The following is a 24,382-nucleotide window of genomic DNA, read 5'->3' as shown; positions in this document are numbered from 1 at the left end:
TCGTTTACACATGCCTCCCGCTTCAGGTACTAGTCCGGGATAGTATTGAATAAATTTTGGAGTGAAAAAATCACTAATATTATATTTTGACCCCAACACTGGGAATTGAACCCGGGACCTCCAGAACGCTAGCCGAGCGCACTGACCATTACACTACGGAGGCCGACGTGAGCTTTATAAAATTGTCCCGTTTATCATCGGAATGTGTGCAATAGCAAAATGAATTATGTAAAATGTTTCCTTTGAGCATTGATGAGAGTGCAAATGCGAATCGATTCCATGCACACATGCATTGCTTCGTATCATAATTCTAGTAAGAAGTAATCACAGATATATCTCCCTATTTCAAGTCACTTCAATATACACAGTTACAGCATCTCCAGTTCTAGTTCCGTCTTTTCATTCTACCTGAACAGACCACGGATATTCTGCATCTCTGAGGAGATCTCAATACAGCTCGCCGTCTTGTTTGGTATAAACAAAGCTACTTGGAGGGATACTCAAACAATGGAATGAGGTCGCATATAACCGATACAGATGATACACCAAACGATATTTGCATTGGGAAAGGTTCTCATATGTTTCTCGTGTTATTACCATAAAAAATCGTAATAAAGTACGTAATAATAATTCACATTTTTTTCATCGCCCACTTGCATAAATCGCTCACTCCTTTCAAGAACGTCATAAATCAAAAAACTTGATTTTTCAGGAGAACGTTTCTAATGTTTAAAAATATAACACAATGTATTAACAATAAATATTAAGCCATTTATTGAACTTTTTACTGTGCAATAGAACTTTTGAGGTAAAACCTAGAGGTTTTTTCTCCATTTGAAAAATATTTAGTATTTAAAAAAAAATAATCAAACAATACCTTTTCTTCAAAATGCAAAAACAACACTTTCTGCCCTGTAGCGGGTAAATATTAAGTTAAAAATATGCCGCTTTTGCTGGGATAAAGTACAATTTCTGGGCATTCCGAAAATATGCACAACTGAAAATTTATGATTTTTGATTTATGACGCTCTTGAAAGGAGTGAGTGAAATGTTATCTTTAGTTTAAATATCAAACGTGTAGTAAAAATAGATAGAAAAAATCATTACTTGATTCGGCAGTCACTTTGTAGTAACATCTATCCATTTTGAATTAAAGTTTTACTAGATAAAAACGTCTTTTTATTAAAATCTATTATGACACGTGTCTCAATGCATTCCCAATCATTTTCAATAGAATATATTTCAAGAAATAGTAGTTTTTTAAAATAAAATAGTAATTTTTGTTAATATTTGTATTTATATTGAAAGGATTTACTTTGTGCCTAGTCATTTATACTTTTGAACATTTTTTATTTTTTATCAAATTTTTTTAAAATGTCAGAAAATAACCACTCACCGAGATATTTGCCCAACCGGTTTCGAGACGTGCCCGTCTCTTTGTCAGAAGATCACTAAACAGCATGCAAACAATCTTACACGTCACTACCATAGAACTATTCCGACACAATACTAATCACACGCGATTTTGATCGAACCCAGGACCAACATGTATTAAGGGTTGCATAACAAAATGCAATAAAGGCTGAGGTCTAACATGCACTTGTTTATATTTTATTTTGTTTATATAATTACGAGACACATTTATTTTTAAAAAAATCGATGGTTAAAAATTACTTTGAAGCATAAACAGCAAAACACAAATCCCATAAATAGTATTGACCCCTTATAAAGAAAATCAATTGGTATCAAAATGTTGGATCTTGAAGGCAAACGTATAAACGTAAAATTCCCTTTTTGTTTTTTTTTGCATTCAACAAGGATTATAAAAATGAATATATTATACGCTCAATTACAATTTGCGAGTATTAAATACATAGACCTATACGATACTGAGAGTTGAAGACGGTTTCAAACCTACTTGACTACAACTTGTTACTTATTATTAATAAAGGACCGCTTAGGGCTACAAAAACAGTACAAAATTTTACTATAAGTGTACACATTAAAAGACAAATAATTATCTTTAAAAAAAATATTAAAAATGCCAAATGTACAAAACTATACATTGTGTTTTATTTATTTGTTGTGTTATTTTCTCCTCCACAAAGAATTCGTTATAAGTTCCTAGGAGCTTCACAGCGGGGGTAAATTTAAGCTTTAGAAGAAAGCTCGAGGCACCATAACTTGTAAACACAAGACTCTTTGAAACTTTTCAACATCTCAAACTTTTGTTATCTAAAGTCTCGGTGCTTTAATGACCGATATTTTGGTGATAGAAATACCGGACATGGGGTCCCTGCGAACTTTGTTACCAGGAAATAGGATATTAATTGAACCAATGGAACGAGAGATTCCATGTTTGGGATGGAATTTACCTTTGCTCCACAGGAGGTCGGCTGCTGGCGGAAACCAAATAATGGAGTTTTAGAAAATTGGATGATTTTACTGTTTATCTTAATTATATTCATCGCAAACAAAGCGGGAACCCGAATTTAGTATTACCGCATTTGACGGAATGTGAGGTTATATTTTCTTTGAAAATGTAAATATGAAATTTGACTTCCGCGTTGTATATGATATATTTGAGCAAACATGTGTATAATATGTGACGTTGTATGAAATAAACGGTGACAAATGAAAATATTTCTGCGTCATATAAAAGTATTCAGTAAAAAATATAAACTTTCTCGAAAGCAAATAGAGATTGTTCACCAAACACCATGTACTAGTTTTTATTTAAAAACTAAGCCTCAAAATTTATATGATCCCGTTATATTTGAGATCGCACATTTAAGAGATTTCAGTATATTATGTTAAGTAACATTTTTTGTTTTAATTTCCTTATTATGGTCTTGTTATACAGGTTGGCACAAAATTAATCACTTTATCGCAAGATGTTATGATTTTTGCTTAAATCCTAAAATTCGGACCTCACTCACAAATGAATGAGTTTCTGCTCAATAAAAAAAACTTCTTTTACCTCATCATAGTTGTCTCTAGTTAAATTGTAGTCAATTCAAGTAATATGTTTCGAATTTAAACAATATATTTATATATATATAAAGTCACAAGAATTTAATAGTGTGGTTGTCAATCATGGGTAGAGTTGATGAATGTTATACGTGTGTAAAGTGATTAGTTTAACCAGCCTATGACGGTCCCTGTAAATGCTTAGACTTCCATATTCTTCTACATCTTTGTTGAGATTGCAAAAATATTGTACAAAATACAGTAGTTATGGCGTTGAGGTCAATTCAGAATTTCTTCGCTATATTGAGATGTCAAAAAATAATGTAGAATTGTTTAATTTGTATTTATAAAAAAAAAACTTATGTGTAACTTCTATGACTGTTTTTATTAGAACTTAATTTATCAAAACTAAACCAAAATTTATAGTTCAAGTGCATCGTTAACAAATTGAGCATCAAACTGAGAGTTAGAATTTCTCTACGGTCAAACAGTTTATAAAAGGATTTAGTTCCACACGAATATACGAATGATTTCCTTCAACAATCCAAGTCTAATATACGATATTCTACTCCAGTAACTTTCTATCGATAAATAACGTACACTAAAATTAAAGCTCGCATTCAGTTGAGCGAGGAATAAACTGTAAACGGGATTCAAAATTCATATCGTAATCTACAGGGCGTAACGAAATCATTGACTTTTTGTTTCCAACATTTCTTGGTGCAACTGCATTTTATATAATAAAACAACAACTTCAAAGTTTGCACTTTTATTTTATTTGACCATAAGATCGAGTTTCGTCGTTATAGACATCACCAATCTGATGATGTCGGTAACAATGGAATCTGGTGACTGGTCAAAAAAAAGAAGTGGATAATACTATAGAGTTGTTGTGCAACATTTTGAGTGTGTCCCAATAATTGTTCACAAATCTGGATTATCTCTAATTAGGAGTTATTTTAAACATTATTTTTGACATCTCAACATAGATAAAGAAGAATATAGATATCTGGGCATTTACAGGGCTTACGACCGTCAGAAACTGGATTAAGTAAACACTTTACACACGTGTAACATTTACCAATTCTACCCATGATTTACCACCACATTACCAGCCTATGATGGTCGTTAATGCCGTAAATTCTCAGACTTCAATATTCTTCTTCATATATATTTGAATGTCAAAAAAAAAACATATGAAAAATATCTCCTATAATTGGAGATAATCCAGATTTGTGAATAAGTATTTGGATACACTCAAAATGTTGTGAATGACACAAGTTATTAAGAAAAAAATAGCGAAATTCCCCAGTTCAATTATCTGCAAGTTTTAAATTGCAGCAGATTCTCAGGGAATCATGAAATGAAAATAGTTAACCAGAAGTAGTGTTATTGTTAGTTCTGTTTGTCCATTGTAATATAAACTTTATCCGCCAGTTATCGTTGCAAAGTGTACACACTTTGTATACAGCGCGGGTTTGAATTGAACTCGCACACAACAAAACAACTTCGCATAAAAGGATTAACCGCACAAAGTCAAAGTTTATACTAACTAATCTAAATAAATCATTAGAAAAATAAGGACTTTTTGGAAAAAATACTGTCCATCGTTTCGGCGTACTTAGCAAATATTAGTTCAATCTTTTGATGAACCCCTTGTTGATTTAATATTTATTTTCAAAAAATCTTTAAATTGATGAATTGATTTATTTTATTTTAGACTGAATATCGGTTCATTTCAATCAGCGCAAAAACAGGCAATCTCTCTCTACTTAATAATGTACCTAAATATCTTGTTAGAAACATTATGTACTTTTCAGATCATGGTATATCACTTTGTTATCTTAAGAAATGATGTTTGAAAATGGTGTTTGAAATACGGTGTTTGAAAATAATGCGGAACGCATCGAAACACGTGTCACAGAAGATTTTAAGAAATAGTGGTATTTACTAAGTAAAACATTAATTAAAAATGAATAGATTTTACCACAAAGTGACTGCCGAATCAATTAATGAAAAGTAAAATAATATGATGAACTGTAAGAGTTCCAAGGATAGACGGTTACTTCTGGTACTATTACGCCTTTTTCCCCGAAGGGGTAAGCAGAGAGGATAGAAAACAACACTCTTCTCTCCCGACACACACTCCAAGATTCCTTCTCATCCATCCATACATCTAGTCATACATGCCTTCCGACTTTTGACACCACCCGATTTTAGGTTCTAATTGTCTTAAGTGTCGAGTCTTTTTCGGCCATCCTCGTTCTGTTCTCCAAAATTCACTTTCTCAGTCATTTTTTCGTTATGCATTCGCTCTTCGTGTCCAATGTTTAAAAATATTTTTACTTTTTACTTTGTCATCTTTTTTATGTTTTTAAGTTTTTAACTTAAAAAAAATTGTTTACTGAGAGTCAAGTATTTTTTTTGTATTTTATATCAAGTTTTTTTGTAATTTGTATTAACTAATTCTACTTAGAAACCTATACCCTTATAACCTGTACTATGACTATTTATTTTGTATACCCACACACAGGCCATGCCTTTGTGGGATCTTTTTTTGTATTGATTTTTGTATTTTATTAATATTTTTTGTATTTGAATTTATGCTATGTAATGCAAAAGAATTTAAAATAAAGAAAAAAAATATGTTGTGAAAAAATTTCAGTCAAACAAATCTTCACTAAATTGCATGAAATCGTGAAAATAATTTAGTTAAATAATTTAAATTTCCACATTAAAATCATTATTTTTGCTTTCCAAATGACAATTAAACTTTAAACCCCACATACTTCACCAGGCAGACTTCATTCACCCTGTGGGGTGATAAACAAATTAAAATTACCGGCATTTCATTCGAAAAATCATAAAAGTCATAAACTCGATAATTAAATGCCAATAAAGAGGAAGTATAAATAATATTTCCCTTAAATAAATCCAAACCAGGCGAAGCTTTTTAACGCTTTCGGGGTTTCCGGGCGAAATGAGTTATCATTTCTTGGAATCGAAAATGGGGTAGAATAAAACTTGCGTTAATTTATCTTTACAGAAAACATTGAGACAAAGAATGTTTCACGAAAGCATTTTTGGAAACGAGCACACTATAAATAATATTATTTTGGGAAATGGTTCATTTTTATCCTACGTTTACGTTCAGAGGGGAGTGTGAAAAACGAAAATAAATTTTTTAAAATCAAATAACTTTGTTTTAACCACTTTTTATTGGCACACTTTCACACATCAGGGTCTATGTACTAATTCTAAAACATTGAAATACTCATAGTTAGGTATAGTTAATTACCCTTCGCTTACGATACCAAAATCTTCCACAATAATTAACTATAACCTAACTATGAGCATTTTAATCTTTCAGAATAAGTACATAATCCCTGATGATGACAAAGTTCTTGTCGAAACTGGTTGGAAAAAGTGTACCAATAAAAAGTGGTTAAAACAAAGTTGTTTGATTTTATAAACTTTATAAAATGTGCCACAAAGTAAAAGTTTTATTGAAGAAAAGTTCAATAAAATTGACTAAGTTTCAAAAATATAAGATGCATTTGTATAAGCCGCTTCTTGTACGAAATATTTATAAGTACATTTAAAATAAAATCTTTTATTTATAAACATTTTTATATGCTTTTAAAAAAACAATTATATCGATTATAGAATTTTAAACTATTTATGTTAGTAAAACGTGATATGTTGGTACATATTTATTTATAACTGCGTTTATTATTTTCCGTTTTTTGCTACATCTTAACCTTTTATTCAACTGTTTACATTAATATAACATATATAAGTTTTGATTTAATTGAAAAGGGATAAAAGCAATATGAATTCGTTGGAATGCGATCTCTTAGACGAATCTACTAAAAAAAATCTGTTAAATATAAATTAACAAAAAACATTAGTTTTCGAAGTTATACCTAATAAAATCTAAAACTCGTTAATTTTTCTAGACTAAAGAGATAAATAAATATAAAAATAAATGCCGTTAACAAAAAAAATGACAACATTTTGAGTGTGACCAAATACCTGGATTATAAAATGTTGTAAATAAATTATCTGGTCAAATTATAAGCTTAATAATAAAAATGAAAATGGTTTTTTTCTGGCGTTTCTCATGTGTGTAATTATAATCCAGGATTCGGATCTCACATACTAATATAAGAGTTTCTGCTTATTAAAAAGCTTCTTTACATCTCACCAATAGATGTCTCTAGTGAAGTTTTAGTGATTCACGAACAAGGTTTCTAAATTGGTTCATATATATAGAACTTCCAAGTATTTGAGTAGTGTGGTTGTCAATAATGGGTAGAATTGGTGAATGTTACACGTGTGTAAAGTGATCACTTAAACCAGCCTATGACGGTCGTCAGCCCCGTAAATGCCCAGACTTCCATATTCTTCTTCATCTTTGATGAGATGTCAAAAAACATTAAAAAAAATTACATTGTTATAAAGCATGGACTATTGTCTTAAGGAAAAAACAAACTGGATTATGTTATTATTGCTTCAGTTTTTATTTTGTTTTACGAAAATAAGTTAAGGGAATATTGCGTTTAGATTGCCCAATAAATAACAGTTTTTTCTTTCCTTTCGCGGATTTATATTCTCGTAAGAAATAACGTAAAACTTGTGTGAAACTTCATTGTACTGTCGTAAAAATACATGAATTAAATCGGCTCGTATTTAATTGACTTAGCGTCGGAAGTAATGTGAAATTTGTAATTATTAATCTAACGTTTTCATGGTAACGTGACATAAATATCTGAAATTGACATTAACATAGGTGTAATATGCCAACAAACTTTAATAGATGTTAACACGACATTAAATCAACGCAACTATCGTCAATATTAATAAGTAGGCATTCTCAAATTCGTGCCAATTCTAACTAACTGACTAACCATTACGCCGCTTCCCCGCAGGGGTAGGCAGAGAGAATCGAACGCCACACCACTCTGTCATTGCAAACATTCTTTGCCTCTTCTACATTCATGCATCTCCTCATACATACCCGACGATTATTACGATTCCTGACCCGGCCGCTTTCAAGTATTTGACATACCTGATTGTGCCAAGTTTTCCTCGGTCGTCCTCTGCTTCTTTTTCCAACTACATTCGCCTCATAAATTTGTTTAACCGTTCTTTCTTCACTCATACGCTCCACGTGTCCAAACCACCTCAACACACCTTTCTTAATTTTATCGATAATGCTTATCTCAGCCTTACATTCTTTCCTTATTTCATCATTCGAACATCTATCAAACATCGTTTTGCCACACATTCGTCTGAGGGATCGCATTTCGACTGCATTCAGTCTGCTTTCATCCTTCTTTTGCTAACTCCATGCTTCGCTTCCATACATAAGGGTTGGAACCAGAACTCCATTGTGTACTGCCAGTTTAGCTTCCGCTGATAGATTTTTATTTGCTAAAACTGATTTCAGTGCACCATTCACTCTGTTCCCAGCATTCACCAATTCTACACATTTGTACATTTTAATCCTATATCCCGTCTTACTTCATGCATAAAGCATAAGTGATGCTGAATATAAATTCTAAAGGAAATGGAATTCTAAGATTTTCAAGCAAAACTAACATATAATGTTTTTGAACAGTCTTGTGATTTATTTTAAATTTTTGTGTTTATTTTTTTTAGGTGACCATTCATTTCGACTTTTTAATATTTATTTTCATTTTCTAACCCTAATCCGCACCCCAATGGTGCATAGGGCACTACATCAAATAAACGCACTGTTATCTTGATCGTTAACACATGAAGAAGATGTGATCAACCCTCCGCTTCAGGTGCCAGTAATCAAAGTCCAGTGTAAAATTGAATACATGTTTGAGTGAAAAAATCCCTTTAATTTTTTTGAACCCCCCTGGGAATCAAACCCGGGACCTCCAGAACGGTAGCTGAGCGTAATGACTATTACACTACGGAGGCGGACATTGATTGGATGATTTATTGGTTTCGAATAAATTTATGATTTAACTTTTACTTGTGATTTGAGTGATCTCTTAAGCCAGAAAACGACATGCAAACCTCGTAAAAAGCTAAATTAATACGTTTTATCTTTATAGATTCCTTCGTTTTTTTTTATATAAGAGAAGAGATACGTTGGCACCTCAAACCCAGAAGATTTTTAAAACAAAAAAGGTATATTTATTTCTCTATAGCCTATATTTATATTTTTTTCATTAATTGATTCGGCAGTCACTTTGTGGTAAAATTTATCCATTTTAATATAACTAACCATCACGCCGCTTCTCCGCTGGGGTAGACAGAGAGAATATAATGCCATACCACTACTGTCTTTGCAATTATAATAATAATTAAAAAATATTTTTTATGATAATCAGAAAATAAATGCGTCATGATTTTCACTAAAGTAATGTGTCAATGATTAAAGAAAACACTTGTTTTTTACTACTTGAGTTTTATTAAAGACTACATGTTTCAGAAGTTAAACTTCCATCATTCAGGTCTGTATAATAACTAAAATATAAAATATAAAATTGTTCTATAAATAAGGAGAGGGGAAAGTAAGGGGAAGGGATTAGTCAAAGGGCGGAGTTTGAAAACAAAGGAAAAATGGACAATGGAAAACATGTAGTCTATAATAAAACTAAAGTGGTAAAAAACAAGTGTTTTTTTTTAATCATTGAAACATGTCTTACCACAAAGTTAATGCCGAAACAATAAATAAAGTATTGTGTTATGACAATTACACAAATAATGTATTATCACAAAAATACAATATCTTTGCATAATAATTATAAAGAATTTTAATTAACCGTATTAACAAATTATAAAAAGGTTCACAAAGATTGAAATTGTGATACTTTGTAAAATTTTATTAAAATAGCGTTGTTCAGCAAGCTTTCATAACTACGTGAGAAATTTCAAACAATCTTTATTATTCAGTCGCAATGCTTTTTAGTATTTAAGTTTCATTCCTCAAGTACCGTGAGACAGAAGGAGTGAAGTGGTTGCGAGTACAATGTAAGGAAAATCTTTTCTTCCTGCTTTTATGAATGCAGGATGTCCTGAAAGGGTGTCCTTTCAGGAAATGCAAGCTCCCTTTACTGTAAAGTATATCCGGTAGCATAAAGGAATCGGTAGCGTTCCTTCACATTGTGGTTTATAAGAAATCCTTATAGTAAAGAATGCAACATAATCCCGTAACACAAAAAACGACACCCTAGCGACGTACCCTGCAACTTCGCAGTTTCGTATATATTTTCAAATAAAAAAATATTACTGAAAATTGTTATTGAATACATTTTCACATTTCAACGTAAATCCATCTGTCCGCCTCCGTGGTGTAATGGTAAGCGTCTTTAGCTACCGTACTATGTTCGATTCTCTAGGGAGGGGGTGAAAATAAATATCTGTGATTCAACACTCCAATATTAATTGAATATATCACCCTGGACTGGTACAAGAAACGCAGAGTTGATCACCTTGGTTTCACGCAAGTAACGATCAAGATAAAACTGCGTCGCTACGATGCAGAGCCCTATGCACTATTGGGTACGAATAAGGGTATAAAAATGATGAATAATATAGAATTCTGGGTATTTACAGGGCTTGTGACCTGTCATAGGCTGGTTAAGTGATTACATTACACACGTGCAACATTCACCAATTCTACACTCACTTAAATTTTGGAACCCATAGATATATTGATCAATCTCGTGACACAGTACAAATGCGTTCACTATAGCCATCTATGTTGGATTAAGGAATACTTTGATTAAGCGGAGATCCTATTATTTAAATGCAAGATCTGGACCAAGGATTATATTCACATGCTGAGAAACGCCTACATACTTTTTTTTATTTTTTACGTATATTCAACATTTTGAGTGGGTCCAAATATTTGTTCATATATCTGGGTTTTCTTTCTTCAGTGAGAGTTATTTTTACAACTTGAGATTTCAACATTATTGAAGTGGAATATGGAAGTCTGTAGGCTTATAACCTGTCATATCATGATTTCAGTTATCACTTTATTCAAGTGTTACATTCACCATTCTACCAATGATTGGCAATCACACTACTCAAATATCGCAATCTGTATTTATCCTTCAATTAGCTCTGACAGATCGTAAGCCCTGTCTTTCGCATTCTCTTCATATATGTTAAGATATCAAAATGTTCTTATAGAATATATATATATATATATATATATATATATATATTACATATATATATTTATATATATTTATAAATATATATATATATATATATATATATATATATATATATATATATATATATATATATATATATATATATATATATATATATATATATATATATATATATATATATATATATATATATTATATATATATATATATATATATATATATATTATATATATATATATATATATATATATATATATATATATATATATATATATATATATATATATATATATATATATATATATATATATATATATATATATATATATATATATATATATATATATATATATATATATATATATATATATATATATATATATATATATATATATATATATATATATATATATATATATATATATATATATATATATATATATATATATATATATATATATATATATATATATATATATATATATATATATATATATATATATATATATATATATATATATATATATATATATATATATATATATATAAATATATATATATATATATATATATATATATATATATATATATATATATATATATATATATATATATATATATATATATATATATATATATATGTATATATATATATTTATTTATAAATGCACGATGGCAGTAAATAAACCAGTTCTTATTTTGGATTCATTCACTTCAAACCCCTTATCCGCACCCCAATGGTGCATAAGGCCGTGTACCATAAAAACGCAGTGCTATCTTCTCATTAACTCATGAAGGAAAGGTGATCAGCCCTCTACTTCAAGTACCAGTCCAGGGTAATATTGAATAAATATTACAGTGAAAAAATTACTAATATTTATTTGACCCCCCCCCCTGGGAATCGAAACCGGGACTTCCAGAACGGTAGCCGAACGTGCTGACCATTACACTACGGAGGCGGACAAAATGTCCAATTCAAGATAAGAAGTATAAATCAAATAATAAAATTTCATAAACGATATTTAATTTTTGATCAGCCTTAGGCTAGGTTATGAAACGTGTCTTTTTTTAAATCAAAGGGCTTTGAACCATTAAAATATTAATTTTATTGGGTAAACGGAAGACTATTTCCCTTAATTTACATAAATTCAAACAGTTCAGGACACAAATTACAGGATATGAATATTCATTGGAAAGAAATTTAATATTTAAATCAATGAAACTGCCTACGTCTACAATTTATGGTGAAAAATCATATTAAATGAAACCTTATTATTATTATTATTGATCAATTTAATCTCTTTTTTCATTTACAATATTTTAAGAGTGTTCAAATCATTGTTCGCTAAGCTGGATTGGTCCTATTCGGAGTTATTTATATTGAGATCTCAAAAAAAAAATGCATGACTGGATGTTTTCAGGGCTTACGACAGGATAGGTAATTAAACCATGTACATATACATACCTGTTTCGAAATTTGAGTAGTATGATTGTCAATCATAGGTGAAACGGTTAATCTTACATGTGTTTAAAATGATTATGATAGGTCGAAAGCTTTGTAAATGACCTTACTTTTATATTCTTCTTCATCTATGTTAAGATATCAATAAATTTAAAAAAATATTCTTTACAATCTTAATATTTTGAAAATATCAAGAGGATGAGAAAAGATTACATTTAGCATTAAAATATCGAATTGAAATGTATTTTTTACATACTGATTTACAATATTTAGCGAATTACAAAATTTTCTGTATTTTATTTTTTTAAATTACATATTCTATTTTTGGCTGGTTAAAATGATCACTTTACATACGTGTCACATTCACCAATTCTACCTATGATTGACAAACACACTACAAAAAATTTTGGAAATTCTATATATATAATCCAATTTAGAAACATTGTGTTCGAGTCACAATTTTTTTTTTTAATTTCTCCTATAATTGGAGATAATTCAAATTTTTGAACAAAAATTTGAATACACTAAAATGTTGTAGATAATTTTAAATGAATACTAACGGCTACAAGAAAATATCGTAGCCGTACAGGAGAAAATGACCAACTAACTAAACGTAAAATGTTCAGGAGGGCCATTTAAGTCACTTTTGCTTGTCAAGAAAATGAACACCAATGCAGTTATTCATTTTTAACAAGTCAATATATTATACTTCCAAGTTTAAAATCCTTTGGAACTTTTTCATGGCAATATTTAATTAGTGAGTTATCAAATAGTCAATGATCACGTTTTTGTAAAAAAAATGCACTTGGTCACTTTCTCCTGTATGACTGCGATATTATATAAAGTAGCTATATTTAGTTACCAATATCTTCATTCAGAGCTGAGAAAAATATTGAAGCCTGAAATAAAAGAATCAGCAGAAGGTCAGAGCGGGTTATTTGGGGTAGAATGTAGTAATAGAACCTTATGAGGTTGGATGCACCCCTGGGACGGAAACAATTGAAAGCCCTCAGATGAGAAATATGTAGGAAAGAAGAAAACGGGAAATCGATGGATGGAAAAGTCGTGAGGAAAATCAAGCTTAATAGGCACTTGGGGCCAATTATTGTACGAAGTAATCGTTACAGATGAAATGGAACTCGAGATTGCTTATACTCAAGTCGTTATTGTCGAATATAATGCTATGTTCTACAAAATATTGTTATGAAATTTCACATACGTTTTCATGCAATTTTTTTCAGCAATTCTTCCTTTGTTATTTGTACTTTAAGCCGACTTTCCAGACCCCGTTTTTTTAAATGATATAATTAGCATGATATATATCATTTATAAATAATCATATTTAATGTGTCAATGTCTTTACATTTATCGACATATGCTTCAATCAAGGCTAAAAATGGGTGTAGAAAATTGCTACTTTACAAAACTTAAAGCACCATAAAATTTTATCGTATTGTCAGGCATTAATAATCGTTTTAATATGTTTTAAAAAGATTCCAATTGAAATCATAATTTCGAAAGAATATAACACTCACTCCTTTCAACAACGTCATAAATCAAAAAACTTGATTTTTCAGGAGATCGTTTTTAATGTTAAAAAATATAATGAAATGTATTAAAAATTCATATCAAGCTACTTATTGAAATTTTTACTGTACAACAGATCTTTTGAAATAAAACCTAAATATTTTTATTCCATTTGAAAAATTTTTATAATATTTTTAAAAAATAATTAAACAATACCTTTTGATGCTTTTGTGCTTTTTGGGATATAGAACATTTTTTGGGCATTCCAAAAACATTCACAACTGAAAATTTACGATATATGACGTTGTTGAAAGGAGTGACCGATAAGTTATCAGATATTTAGTATTGTATCTGTGTTGTATTGTATCATGGATCGCGTAACAATACTGTAATGACAAGGGGCAGGACATGTTGCAAGACAAAACCCCACAACATGGACCCCTAAAATTATAAGATGGAGACCTTTGGAAAATCAGAGAGGCGTCAAAAGACCGCAAAAAGATGGTTCGGACACAATCGGACACGGGATGAAAAAAAAATGAAAGGATATTGAAGAGGCCTACATCCAGCAGTGGAATACATAAGGTTGTGGAAGAAGAAGAAAAGGTATCTAAGTGAACACGTGTTTCTGAACTAACTAACAAACATCAGTAGGCAGAGAGAATAGAACGCCACACCACTCTATCTTTACAAACATTCTTCGCCTTCCACGTTCATGCATCTCCTCATACATACCCGCCGATTATTACGACTCTTAACATGACCATTTTGAAGTATTTGGCATACCTGATCGTGTCATGTTTTTCTCGGTCTTCCTTTGCTCCTTTTTCCAATTACATTCACCTCGTAAATTTGTTCTACCGTTCTTTCCTCACTCATTCACGTGTTACTGTGGTAATTGTAATCAAATCCTACTCAACGGCTGTCAAATTCAGTAACAGCAATATGTTTTTTAGATTAAAAGAGAGAAGAAGAAATGATGTGAAGAATTGCAATTCTATAAATACAAACTCGATATAATAAAAGGTTCAAACTTAAATTACAGAAGAAAACAAAGTTAAATTATAATTATAAAAAGAAGAAATGTTTACCTGAATAATGTGGAGTTGAATGCGCATCCAACGAATCCAATTGGACTCTTCGGATTGTGGAGGAACCTTATCTCCAACGGAGTTAGACCATCAGTTCCGAGATCAATCGTCAGCACCAATTCTCTCTTAGACCAGCTGTAGAAGTTCAACGACTGACCATACGAGTTCGGTTTTTCCATATCACGGACATGCATGCCCCTGTGAAAAAAAAAGTAATAAAATGAAGCATTTTCACAAACGTCAATTTTTTTACATTAAAAAATATTATTTAAAAGCTTTTTTATCTCTGTGCAATGGTAGTATAACACTCTCTATACCATTCATCGTTCACTCATATTATTCTTTGATTTGACATTTTGCGGAATGGCATGTTAATCAATAAAACTAAACACTTTTGTTTAATTTTGATCAATCAACATGTAATTGGGTTATCGATGAAAACATCTACAGTTTTTGAAACTTGTCGTGTGAAATAAAACTAAATTAGTGTTTAATTTTTAATAATCATCGTTTACTTAGTGCAATACAACTTCGAAGTGTGTAAATAAAATTAAATTTTATTTATTTTGTAATATTATTAAAAGTAAACGATAAATGATACAAAGAGCGTTAAATATATATGAGCTTAAATGTTGGAATTTTTAATGTTAATACTAAAAGGCTTATGCGTCTAAAAAATTATTTGTTGGCCAAACGTCGTCTCTAGTCAAGTCGATTACCCAGTTACCCGATTACCAAGTTATTTACCCTCATATCTCAAAAAAACGCGTCATGGAAAGATAAGTAATAATTAACAAATCGATATTATCAATTAAATCATATTTAAGTAAACTCATTAATCGTTAAAGAAGATTATCACAGTGAATAAAACTTAAGAGTTGTTTCACACGGTGTTAAAAAAGTTCTTATTAAGTTTACGTATTGGGTTTATCTTACGATGTATGATAGATGTTCGAATGGTAATATAAAAAAGAATATAAGGCTGAGATAAGCATTATTGATAAATAAAATAAAATGGTGGGCTGAGATGGTTTGGGCATGTGAATCAAAAGAGCGAAGAAAGTAAAAAACAGTAAAAAATATTAGGCGAATGCGGTTGGTAATAAAAGTAGAGGGGGGCGAACGAGAAAAACTTGGCATTATCAAGTATTCCAAAAGCTTGAAAGTGGTCAGGTCAGGAGTCAGAATAATCGGCGGGTGTGTATGAGGAGACGCATTAACGTGGAAGCGGTGAAGATTTTTTATAGACAGATTGCTGTGGTAGTATTATCTCTGCCTACCCCTGCGGCGAAGCAGCGAGATGATAAGTTAGTTAGTGTATTAGTTAGTGTCTTCCTTTGTATATTTTTGATATAGAGGATATACGAAGATATCACGAAAAACATATTTTGGTATGTATAATTTACTTGTGAAAGTATTTTCATACCCTTGTAAATTAAACAATTTTGCGACTCGGTTTTTTTCAACAATGGCAGTCTTATTTTATCCTTATTTCTAGTAATGTGTTCATGACAAATTTTGTTAAAAACTATTTTATCTTTAAATATTTTGGTAATTCATCGTTAAAAAAGTATGTATAAAGATCAGCATATAAAATTTAAATCTCTTTTTTATAGATAACCAGAATATTTCTTCTCTCATTATTTCTTTATTATTATATCTACATAGATGAAGAGGTATATTGCACGGAGATGAAGAGGTATAGTGAATGGAAGTGAAAGTATGAATTATGTATGCATTCAGAAACCGCAGAAATCTTCCCAAATTTCAGTAATTCTCAGGGAAGATTGAGCAACTTACGTCACAATTAAGAAGCCGAAGTTGCGTTCTGTTGCTATGTACACATGACGCATGGGCGATAAGAATTTACGGCGGAAATGACTGAGTAAATTCGTTAGCGTGTTCTCGGGGTTGCCATCTCGAGGATTATTAATCCCTGTGGCCCTCCCTGTGGAATGTGACGCATAATCAACGTAGCTTAGGCATCTCGCAGCCGTGGGAGAATACTTCAAAATGGTTGATTGTCGTGACCTTAATTAAGGGAAATGCCACGCAGATATTTCGATCAAATATTCTTCATGCTCGTACAAGCAAAGCACATGTATGGAATAATGAGTTGTTTTCAAAACGTGAGTTTTGCAACGAACGCAAATGAACATTTACACTCACGTAAACATCATTTAATTTACAACATTTTGAAAGTGTCTTAATACTTGTTTACAAATCCGGATTGTCTCCAATTAACGGAGCTTCTTTCATCCTACAATAGATGTATCTAGTGAAATTCCAATGATTCAAGTACAATGTTTCGAAATTGGATCATTTATATAGAACTTAAAAGAATTTGAGTAGTGTGGTTGTCAATCATGGGTAGAATTGGTAAATATTACACGTGTGTAAAGCGATCACTTGAATCAGCCTATGGCGGTTGTAAGCCCCGTAAATACCCAGACAGCCATATTCTTCTTCATCTACGTTGCGACGTCAAAAAATAACATCATTTAATTTGTTTGATTATCAATAAATGAGTTCGAGAATCGAGGGGTGAAATCATTTTCTTATTTTTCTTCCCTTATCCGCAACCCAATGGTGCATAGGGTATTGCATCGTACTGACGCAGTGTTATCTTGATTGTTACTTACATGAAGGCAAGGTTACTTACATCACTCCTGTGCTTCAGGGACCAGTCCATGGTAATATTGAATAAATATTTGTGTGTACATAAAATCAGTAATATTTATTTTCATGTTGCTTTGGAATTCGAATTCGGAAACTTCAGTACGGTAGCCGAGCGTGCTAACCATTATACCACGGAGACGGACAAACCATTACAAAGTAAGTCATTTTACATCAAAAATTAATTTACAATTATTCTCGTATTTTTTTATAATAAAACAATATCTTGAAGTAGGTACTATTAATTCTTCTTTTTGTATACATATTTCATTATTTATTGATTCGGCATTTACTCTGTGGAATGACAAGTTGACTATTTTTTTAATTAAACACCTATAATAAAAGTTAATCTACAGGTGAAAATAAAATATTTCATAATTTATTCCTTATACCTGTCGATATAAGTAAGGTAGATACAACAATAAGCACTTCATAATGCGTTTGAATGTAAAGAATGTTTTTTTTTTTTTTTTGACATCTCATCAAAGATGAAGAAGAATATGGAAGTCTGGGCATTTACGGGGCTGACGACCGTCATCGGCTGGTTTAAGTGGCCACTTTACACACGTGTAACATTCACCAATTCTACCCATCATTGACAACTACACTACTCAAATTCTTGGAAGTTCTATATATATGAACCAATTTAGAAACCTTGTTCTTGAATCACTAGAACTTCACTAGAGACATCTATTGGTGAGATGTAAAGAAGCTTTTTTATCAAGCAGAAACTCTTATATTAGTATGTGAGGTCCGAATCCTGGATTATAATCACACACATGAGAAACGCCAGAAAATACCATTTTCATTTTTATTATTAAAAAAAAAAATAATAATAATAATAATAATAATAATAATAATAATACGTAGTAAGTCATTTTACATCAAAAATAAATTTACAATTATTTTCATATTTTTTATAAGAAAACAATATCTTGAAGTAGGTACTATTAGTTCTTCTTTTTGTATACATATTTCATTATTTATTGATTCGGCATTTACTCTGTGGAATGACAAGTTGACTATTTTTTTTTTAAATTAAACACCTTTTATAAAAGTTAATCTACATATGAAAATTAAATATTTCATAATTTATTCCTTATACCTGTCGATATAAGTAAGGTAGGTAAAACAATAAGGACTTTATAATGCGTTTGAATGTAGAGAATGTTATCTACAGAATTAAGCACAAGTTTCAGGTTATTTGTGTTAATGAAACTTCAGTTTAAATGAATGTTTATCTTATTAGATATATTGTCCTCGGCTGTCTCATCCTTTACGGCATGGGCTTGTGAGTAGGGTTGGAATTGTTCGAGTACTTATACAAATTCACGACCGATAATCGATTATTTTCATCTGTACTCCATTTGAATTTCATGAACTAATTAAATAAATATTCCTTCGTTGCAAGTACTTAGCTAACTGTTTTATACACTGTAAATAAAAAGCTTTTAGCCTGATTCCTCTGGGATAATTGACCCTTACAGAACAACACAAACACTATTTGTTTGAAATTATTAAAAAAAAATTAATGATGTTTCTTTTTTATTTCTTAAGTTAGCTTATATTACAACTAATACCAACTATTATTTCCACTTAATAAACATCTATATATGTATATTTACATCTCCTTACAGTAAACAAAACATTTATTTTTTAATTCTTTCAGACTCTTTTCATTCTTCATACATTCAGGCATCTCATACATTTTCAAACCCTTATAAATTAAACAATTTTGCGACTCGATTTTTTTCAACAATGGCAGACTTATTTTATCCTTTTTTCTAGTAATATGTTCAAGACAAAATTTATTTAAAACTATTTTATCTTTAAAATATTTTGGTAATTTATCGTTAAAAAATATTTGTATAAAAAGCATATTAAATTTAAGTCTCTTTTTTATACATAACCAGATTAGTTCTTTTCTCATTATTTCTATATTATTATATCTATATAGATGAAGAAGTATATTGAATGGAAATAAATGAAGCTTACGACCTGTAATTGGCTAGTTTAAGTGCTCACTTTATACAGTTTGTAATATCCATCATTCTACTCATCATTTACAGGTAAAATGGCTACTTGGGGGGTCATGACAAAATAAATAGTACTGATTTTATTATTATTATTTTACTTTTTTCTTTTATTAGTCGTAGTTTCACATGTCGCAAAAAAATTAATGATAAATAAATAATTAAATCTGTTTGAAAATTAGTTTTATATTTATGTAATGTTTGTTAATTTTTTCTACACTTTCAATGACTACACTGTTAGTGCTTTAAATAATAATAAAAATGTTTTTTGTATGTAAGATAAAGCTCCGCGGATTCGTTAATTTATATAGTTATGATAAAAAGTATTCAAAATTTGTTTTTAGAGTTAAAATACTCTTTTGATAAAAATTAAGTTATGGTTATTAATTATATCTTAATAAATTCAATTTCAAAGAACACAAGCTTAACGTATTTTTTGTATATTTTTTTCAAACAATTTTAGCAACATTTCTCTTTCAAATTTCACAAATCGATTTACAAAATTCCATAAATATACACACCTACTTCGTACAATATTATAAAAAAATGGGCGTACAGTTTTTAATAAACACGAAAGCTTTGAAATAATGTGTATTAAAAATTTCATTAAAAACAGATGGAAGGGGTTATTACTTTTAGGAATACCTTCCATTAATATACTATTGAAATAAATTGCTATTTATGGTAAATTAAAAATGACTTCATGTAACTTATTAATATATATGTATGTATTTTGGGTCTTGCATAGCTGCCTTGGGCCAAAATATTTTGTGAAAATAATTTTGTAATCAAAATATTTTACATTAGAATCGATGAAGGTCAAAAATGAAAATTGAAAATAATAAAAAATTAAAAAACGATGTACTCACGTTTTGAAAAATTTCGGAGCACCCCATTCCGAAGCCACCATGACGTCATGATAGGGTTGATACCAAAAGTCATATCCAAACTTTGCAGTCGGACCAACAGTCCAAGTCCCTGAAAAAATATTAAACATTAAAAAAAATAAAATAAAAATATACAAAACCAGCTACTCACATGTACTTATGGAACCAAGTTTTTCGATTGTTTCAAACAATGTAAGTATTGCATTTTTTTTATGCAGGACCATTGGATCACAACTTAGTTGTCTTCCCGTTCAATAATAAAGGAAAGCAAAAATAGATCTAATTAAGTTTGAACTTTAAAATTTTTATTGTTTCAAATTGGAAATTTTCTTTGACATTTAACATGATGTTTTCAAGCGTCTCCTATTATGAAAAATATTGTGTGATATAAGGTGTCATAAATACACCATACGAAATTTGAGTAGTGTGGATGTCAATTATAAGTACAATGGTTAACGTGTGTGTGTAATATGCAACGCAATATGTGTGTGTATATATATATATATATATATATATATATATATATATATATATATATATATAAGCGGAGCTGTGAATATCAGGTTGACATCGATATCAACAACAAAAACTCGAAAACATTGAGAACAGAATAATAAACCAGGCGAAACAAAATGATTGTATTCTGGAATAACTCGAGAAAAAATAAATTCACTGATCCCTTATACACGAGTAGGTGAAAGGAGAACGAAAAAGCCTAGAAGGGAAGCAATGTTTCAAATACTATCTTCCACATATCACTATTCTGTCCTTCATTTCTAGGGGGTGCGATATCCGATATCAATTTCTCATCCCTGTCGGCAATAAACTTTCCAAAGTCAATTCGCGAGATATTTGTTGTATCGATGTGGGGAGAAATATTCATGCAAAAATATTTTGCGTTTCGTGACAAAATATACATATTTTAAAATACATCTCTCAAAATTGCAAACTACAATGACGAAGTATCATGGTGTTTCTAGGTATACTAGTACATAAAATTATTTGTAGTTTATTTAAAAATATTTCTCATAGAATCAGCTATGCTTTCCACATCAATTTGTATATTATCGATAAACGATGGGTAGTTTTTTTATATTGAATATTGAAAAACCCTTATATTTTTCTTCACTTCATTTATACCATTCTATAGGATTTGCTGATACCTTTTCATCGGTTGGAGTTTTTTTCTGTCAAAATTAGTTAGTAAGAAAAAATGAACTGAACAAAATAACGATGGTTATACTAACTACATAATAAAAATTCGCTATGTAATTTGTTATAATAAAAATAATGACGTAGCATATCTCTAATAATTTTATATAAATATAAGTCTACATTTTAACATTAAGTATCGATTTCTCATTAACTTAGTGAAATAACATGAGGATTTAATTTCGTGTTAAATTTGTTAAATGTTAAATTCCTCATATAAGACCATTTTAATGACGTCTAGTTTCTAGATCTACAGTTGTCATCAACAAGTGAAAATACGAACTCGTACTTATTGTAATTTTTCGTTACTGGTACAAGTTTGTTTTTTCACTCGTTGATGAGAACATCTGTAGTTCTCGAAACAAGTCGTGTTTACATAATAAACATAAATTACTAGTAATATAAACAAGTGTTTTATTTTTATATTAAATCCAATATATTTTTAAGTTGAGAGAACATATTTTTCTGATATTCGAAGTGCGCTTTACGTTTACATTACGTACCTAAAAAAGTGCTATAAATACGTTAACTTAGCTATAAAATATAAGTTAAATAAGAAATACTTCCAACTTAGATCGTCACTGCAAAGTTCCCGTACGTGTTTGGTATTGAGAGTGCCAACAACTCGCTTTGAATTTCTTCCCATCCCGATATGAATAATCTCCTGGAAACCCATTTAAAAAGAAAAGTAAAACCCTTCAACGCAGCCTCCATTTCAGCGCTCTGTCATGTGAAATATGCCAAAAATAATTCCGTGACACCTGAAGCTCTGGCCCATTAAGGAACAATAAAACCTGATACCGCCTTCGGATAATTGAGGATACGAGTTTAAAATTGGGTTACCTCCATTAATTTTTTTTTCAAAACATCACAAATTGTTCAATTCTCGCAGTTGTGATTGGATTTTTTTTTCTACTACACAAAAATTATTTCACTTTATGTTGCGGTAGTCACTTTAAAGTAATATCCATCCATTTTTATTTTTAATTTCATTTCAAAAATGCTTCTATATTTAAGTGGTTTTGATCAAAATGCCAGCCAAGTTTGGAGATATTCTTCCAAATAACTATCAGACATGCACTCCTCTGTGGTTCCGAATACTGGACGATATTTAACACTTACAATAGATGACTGGAAACTGCTGAAATGCAAATGCAAAATAAAGAGTTTACGCATTTGTGGAAACCTGAGTGTAATAAACATTAATAGTGACGTTGGTAAGTGGCAATTGAGATGGTATGGGCTAATAGAACGTAGAGATTGAAAATGCAAAACAATTGTCACAAAATTGATTTTTATTTGTTTTAATATCAATAAAAAGAACCTAGATAACCTTATCATATTCTATATTTAATCGAAAGAAAACATGACCAGAAAGCACGGTCTAGGTGAAGTTGTCCTTATGGATATTAGTAACCTCAACCTCAGCCTTCTGTTATCAGAAGGCTGAGGTTGAGGTGATCCTAAAAGTCTACAAAGACGGTGTGTTGGATGGAGCCAGAAAAAGAATAGGGGTATAAAATTTAAATTAGCAACATAATTTTTTTTTCTTACCCGAAAAAATAAATTTGCGGTAACTCTTGCTTAATTTGAATATGGTTTAAATAAAAATGTTTTTTCGTTGTTATTTTAAATCAATGTTCTTTTAGTACTTTCAAAAAATTAATTACTGAAAAATTAATTAATTTAAGAACAAGTCTCATTGTTAGTTGATTTAGCCCAAATAGAGTTTAAAGTATTTGTAAAATATGAAAAAATGGAGATAACTGGCTTTGGGACTAGAAATCTCAATACTCTTCTCCGCAATAAACAGCAGATAAGTGCGTTCCTCGAAGAAAAGATGAGGAGGAAACTTGAAGCGAGAAAACCAATAAAGGTTTCCTTAAACCCGCCATAAAAATAAGAAAAAAACTTTTCTCTTACGAAAGTAATTTTCTGTAATAAAGTTTTATCTAGGGACCTCTAGCCTTCATATTCGGTCAAGAAAAGTAGTAAAAGTGTAACAACCGTTTAGTGCGTAAGGTCACCACAGTTTTAATGACATTTTTACCCTTTCCTTCCGGGTTGTTTAATCGATACAAAAGTTTTGATGTACGTTACTTACAAGAGAAAAAGTATGGTTCAAAATTTCATATTGTGTTTTTAGACAAACCTTCTACGCGACCAATAATATTATAGAAGTAGTATACTTCCATAATATTATATAAGGTCATATGAAAAGTCTTTGCGGATTTTTAATGCATTTTTTAACAAAAAAATCATTATTGAAAATCAATTTTATTCACGTACATATTGACAATTATGTCCATTATTATCTGTGATTTGAAATAAGTAGGTACGTTAGCAGAAATCTGTT

General features: G+C 30.2%; 1 protein-coding gene across 1 annotated transcript in view; it reads right to left on the bottom strand.

Annotated features, from left to right (window-relative positions):
* LOC148306930 (methanethiol oxidase) overlaps positions 1–24,382 on the bottom strand; it is a 223,294-nt gene that overhangs the window by 29,081 nt on the left and 169,831 nt on the right. The window contains exons 5-6 of the mRNA XM_088264185.1: positions 20,797–20,905; positions 15,219–15,416 (exon numbers count right to left, since the gene is read on the bottom strand). Coding sequence (XP_088120311.1) covers positions 15,219–15,416; positions 20,797–20,905 — 307 coding nt within the window. The remainder of the gene's footprint in view (positions 1–15,218; positions 15,417–20,796; positions 20,906–24,382) is intronic.

The sequence above is a fragment of the Brachycentrus maculatus genome, unplaced genomic scaffold (genome assembly GCF_059751285.1).
Source record: "Brachycentrus maculatus isolate JH-2025_06_01 unplaced genomic scaffold, ASM5975128v1 h1tg000220l, whole genome shotgun sequence".
In the NCBI taxonomy this organism is placed as follows: domain Eukaryota; kingdom Metazoa; phylum Arthropoda; class Insecta; order Trichoptera; family Brachycentridae; genus Brachycentrus; species Brachycentrus maculatus.
This window is presented reverse-complemented; position numbering and strand designations above follow the sequence as displayed.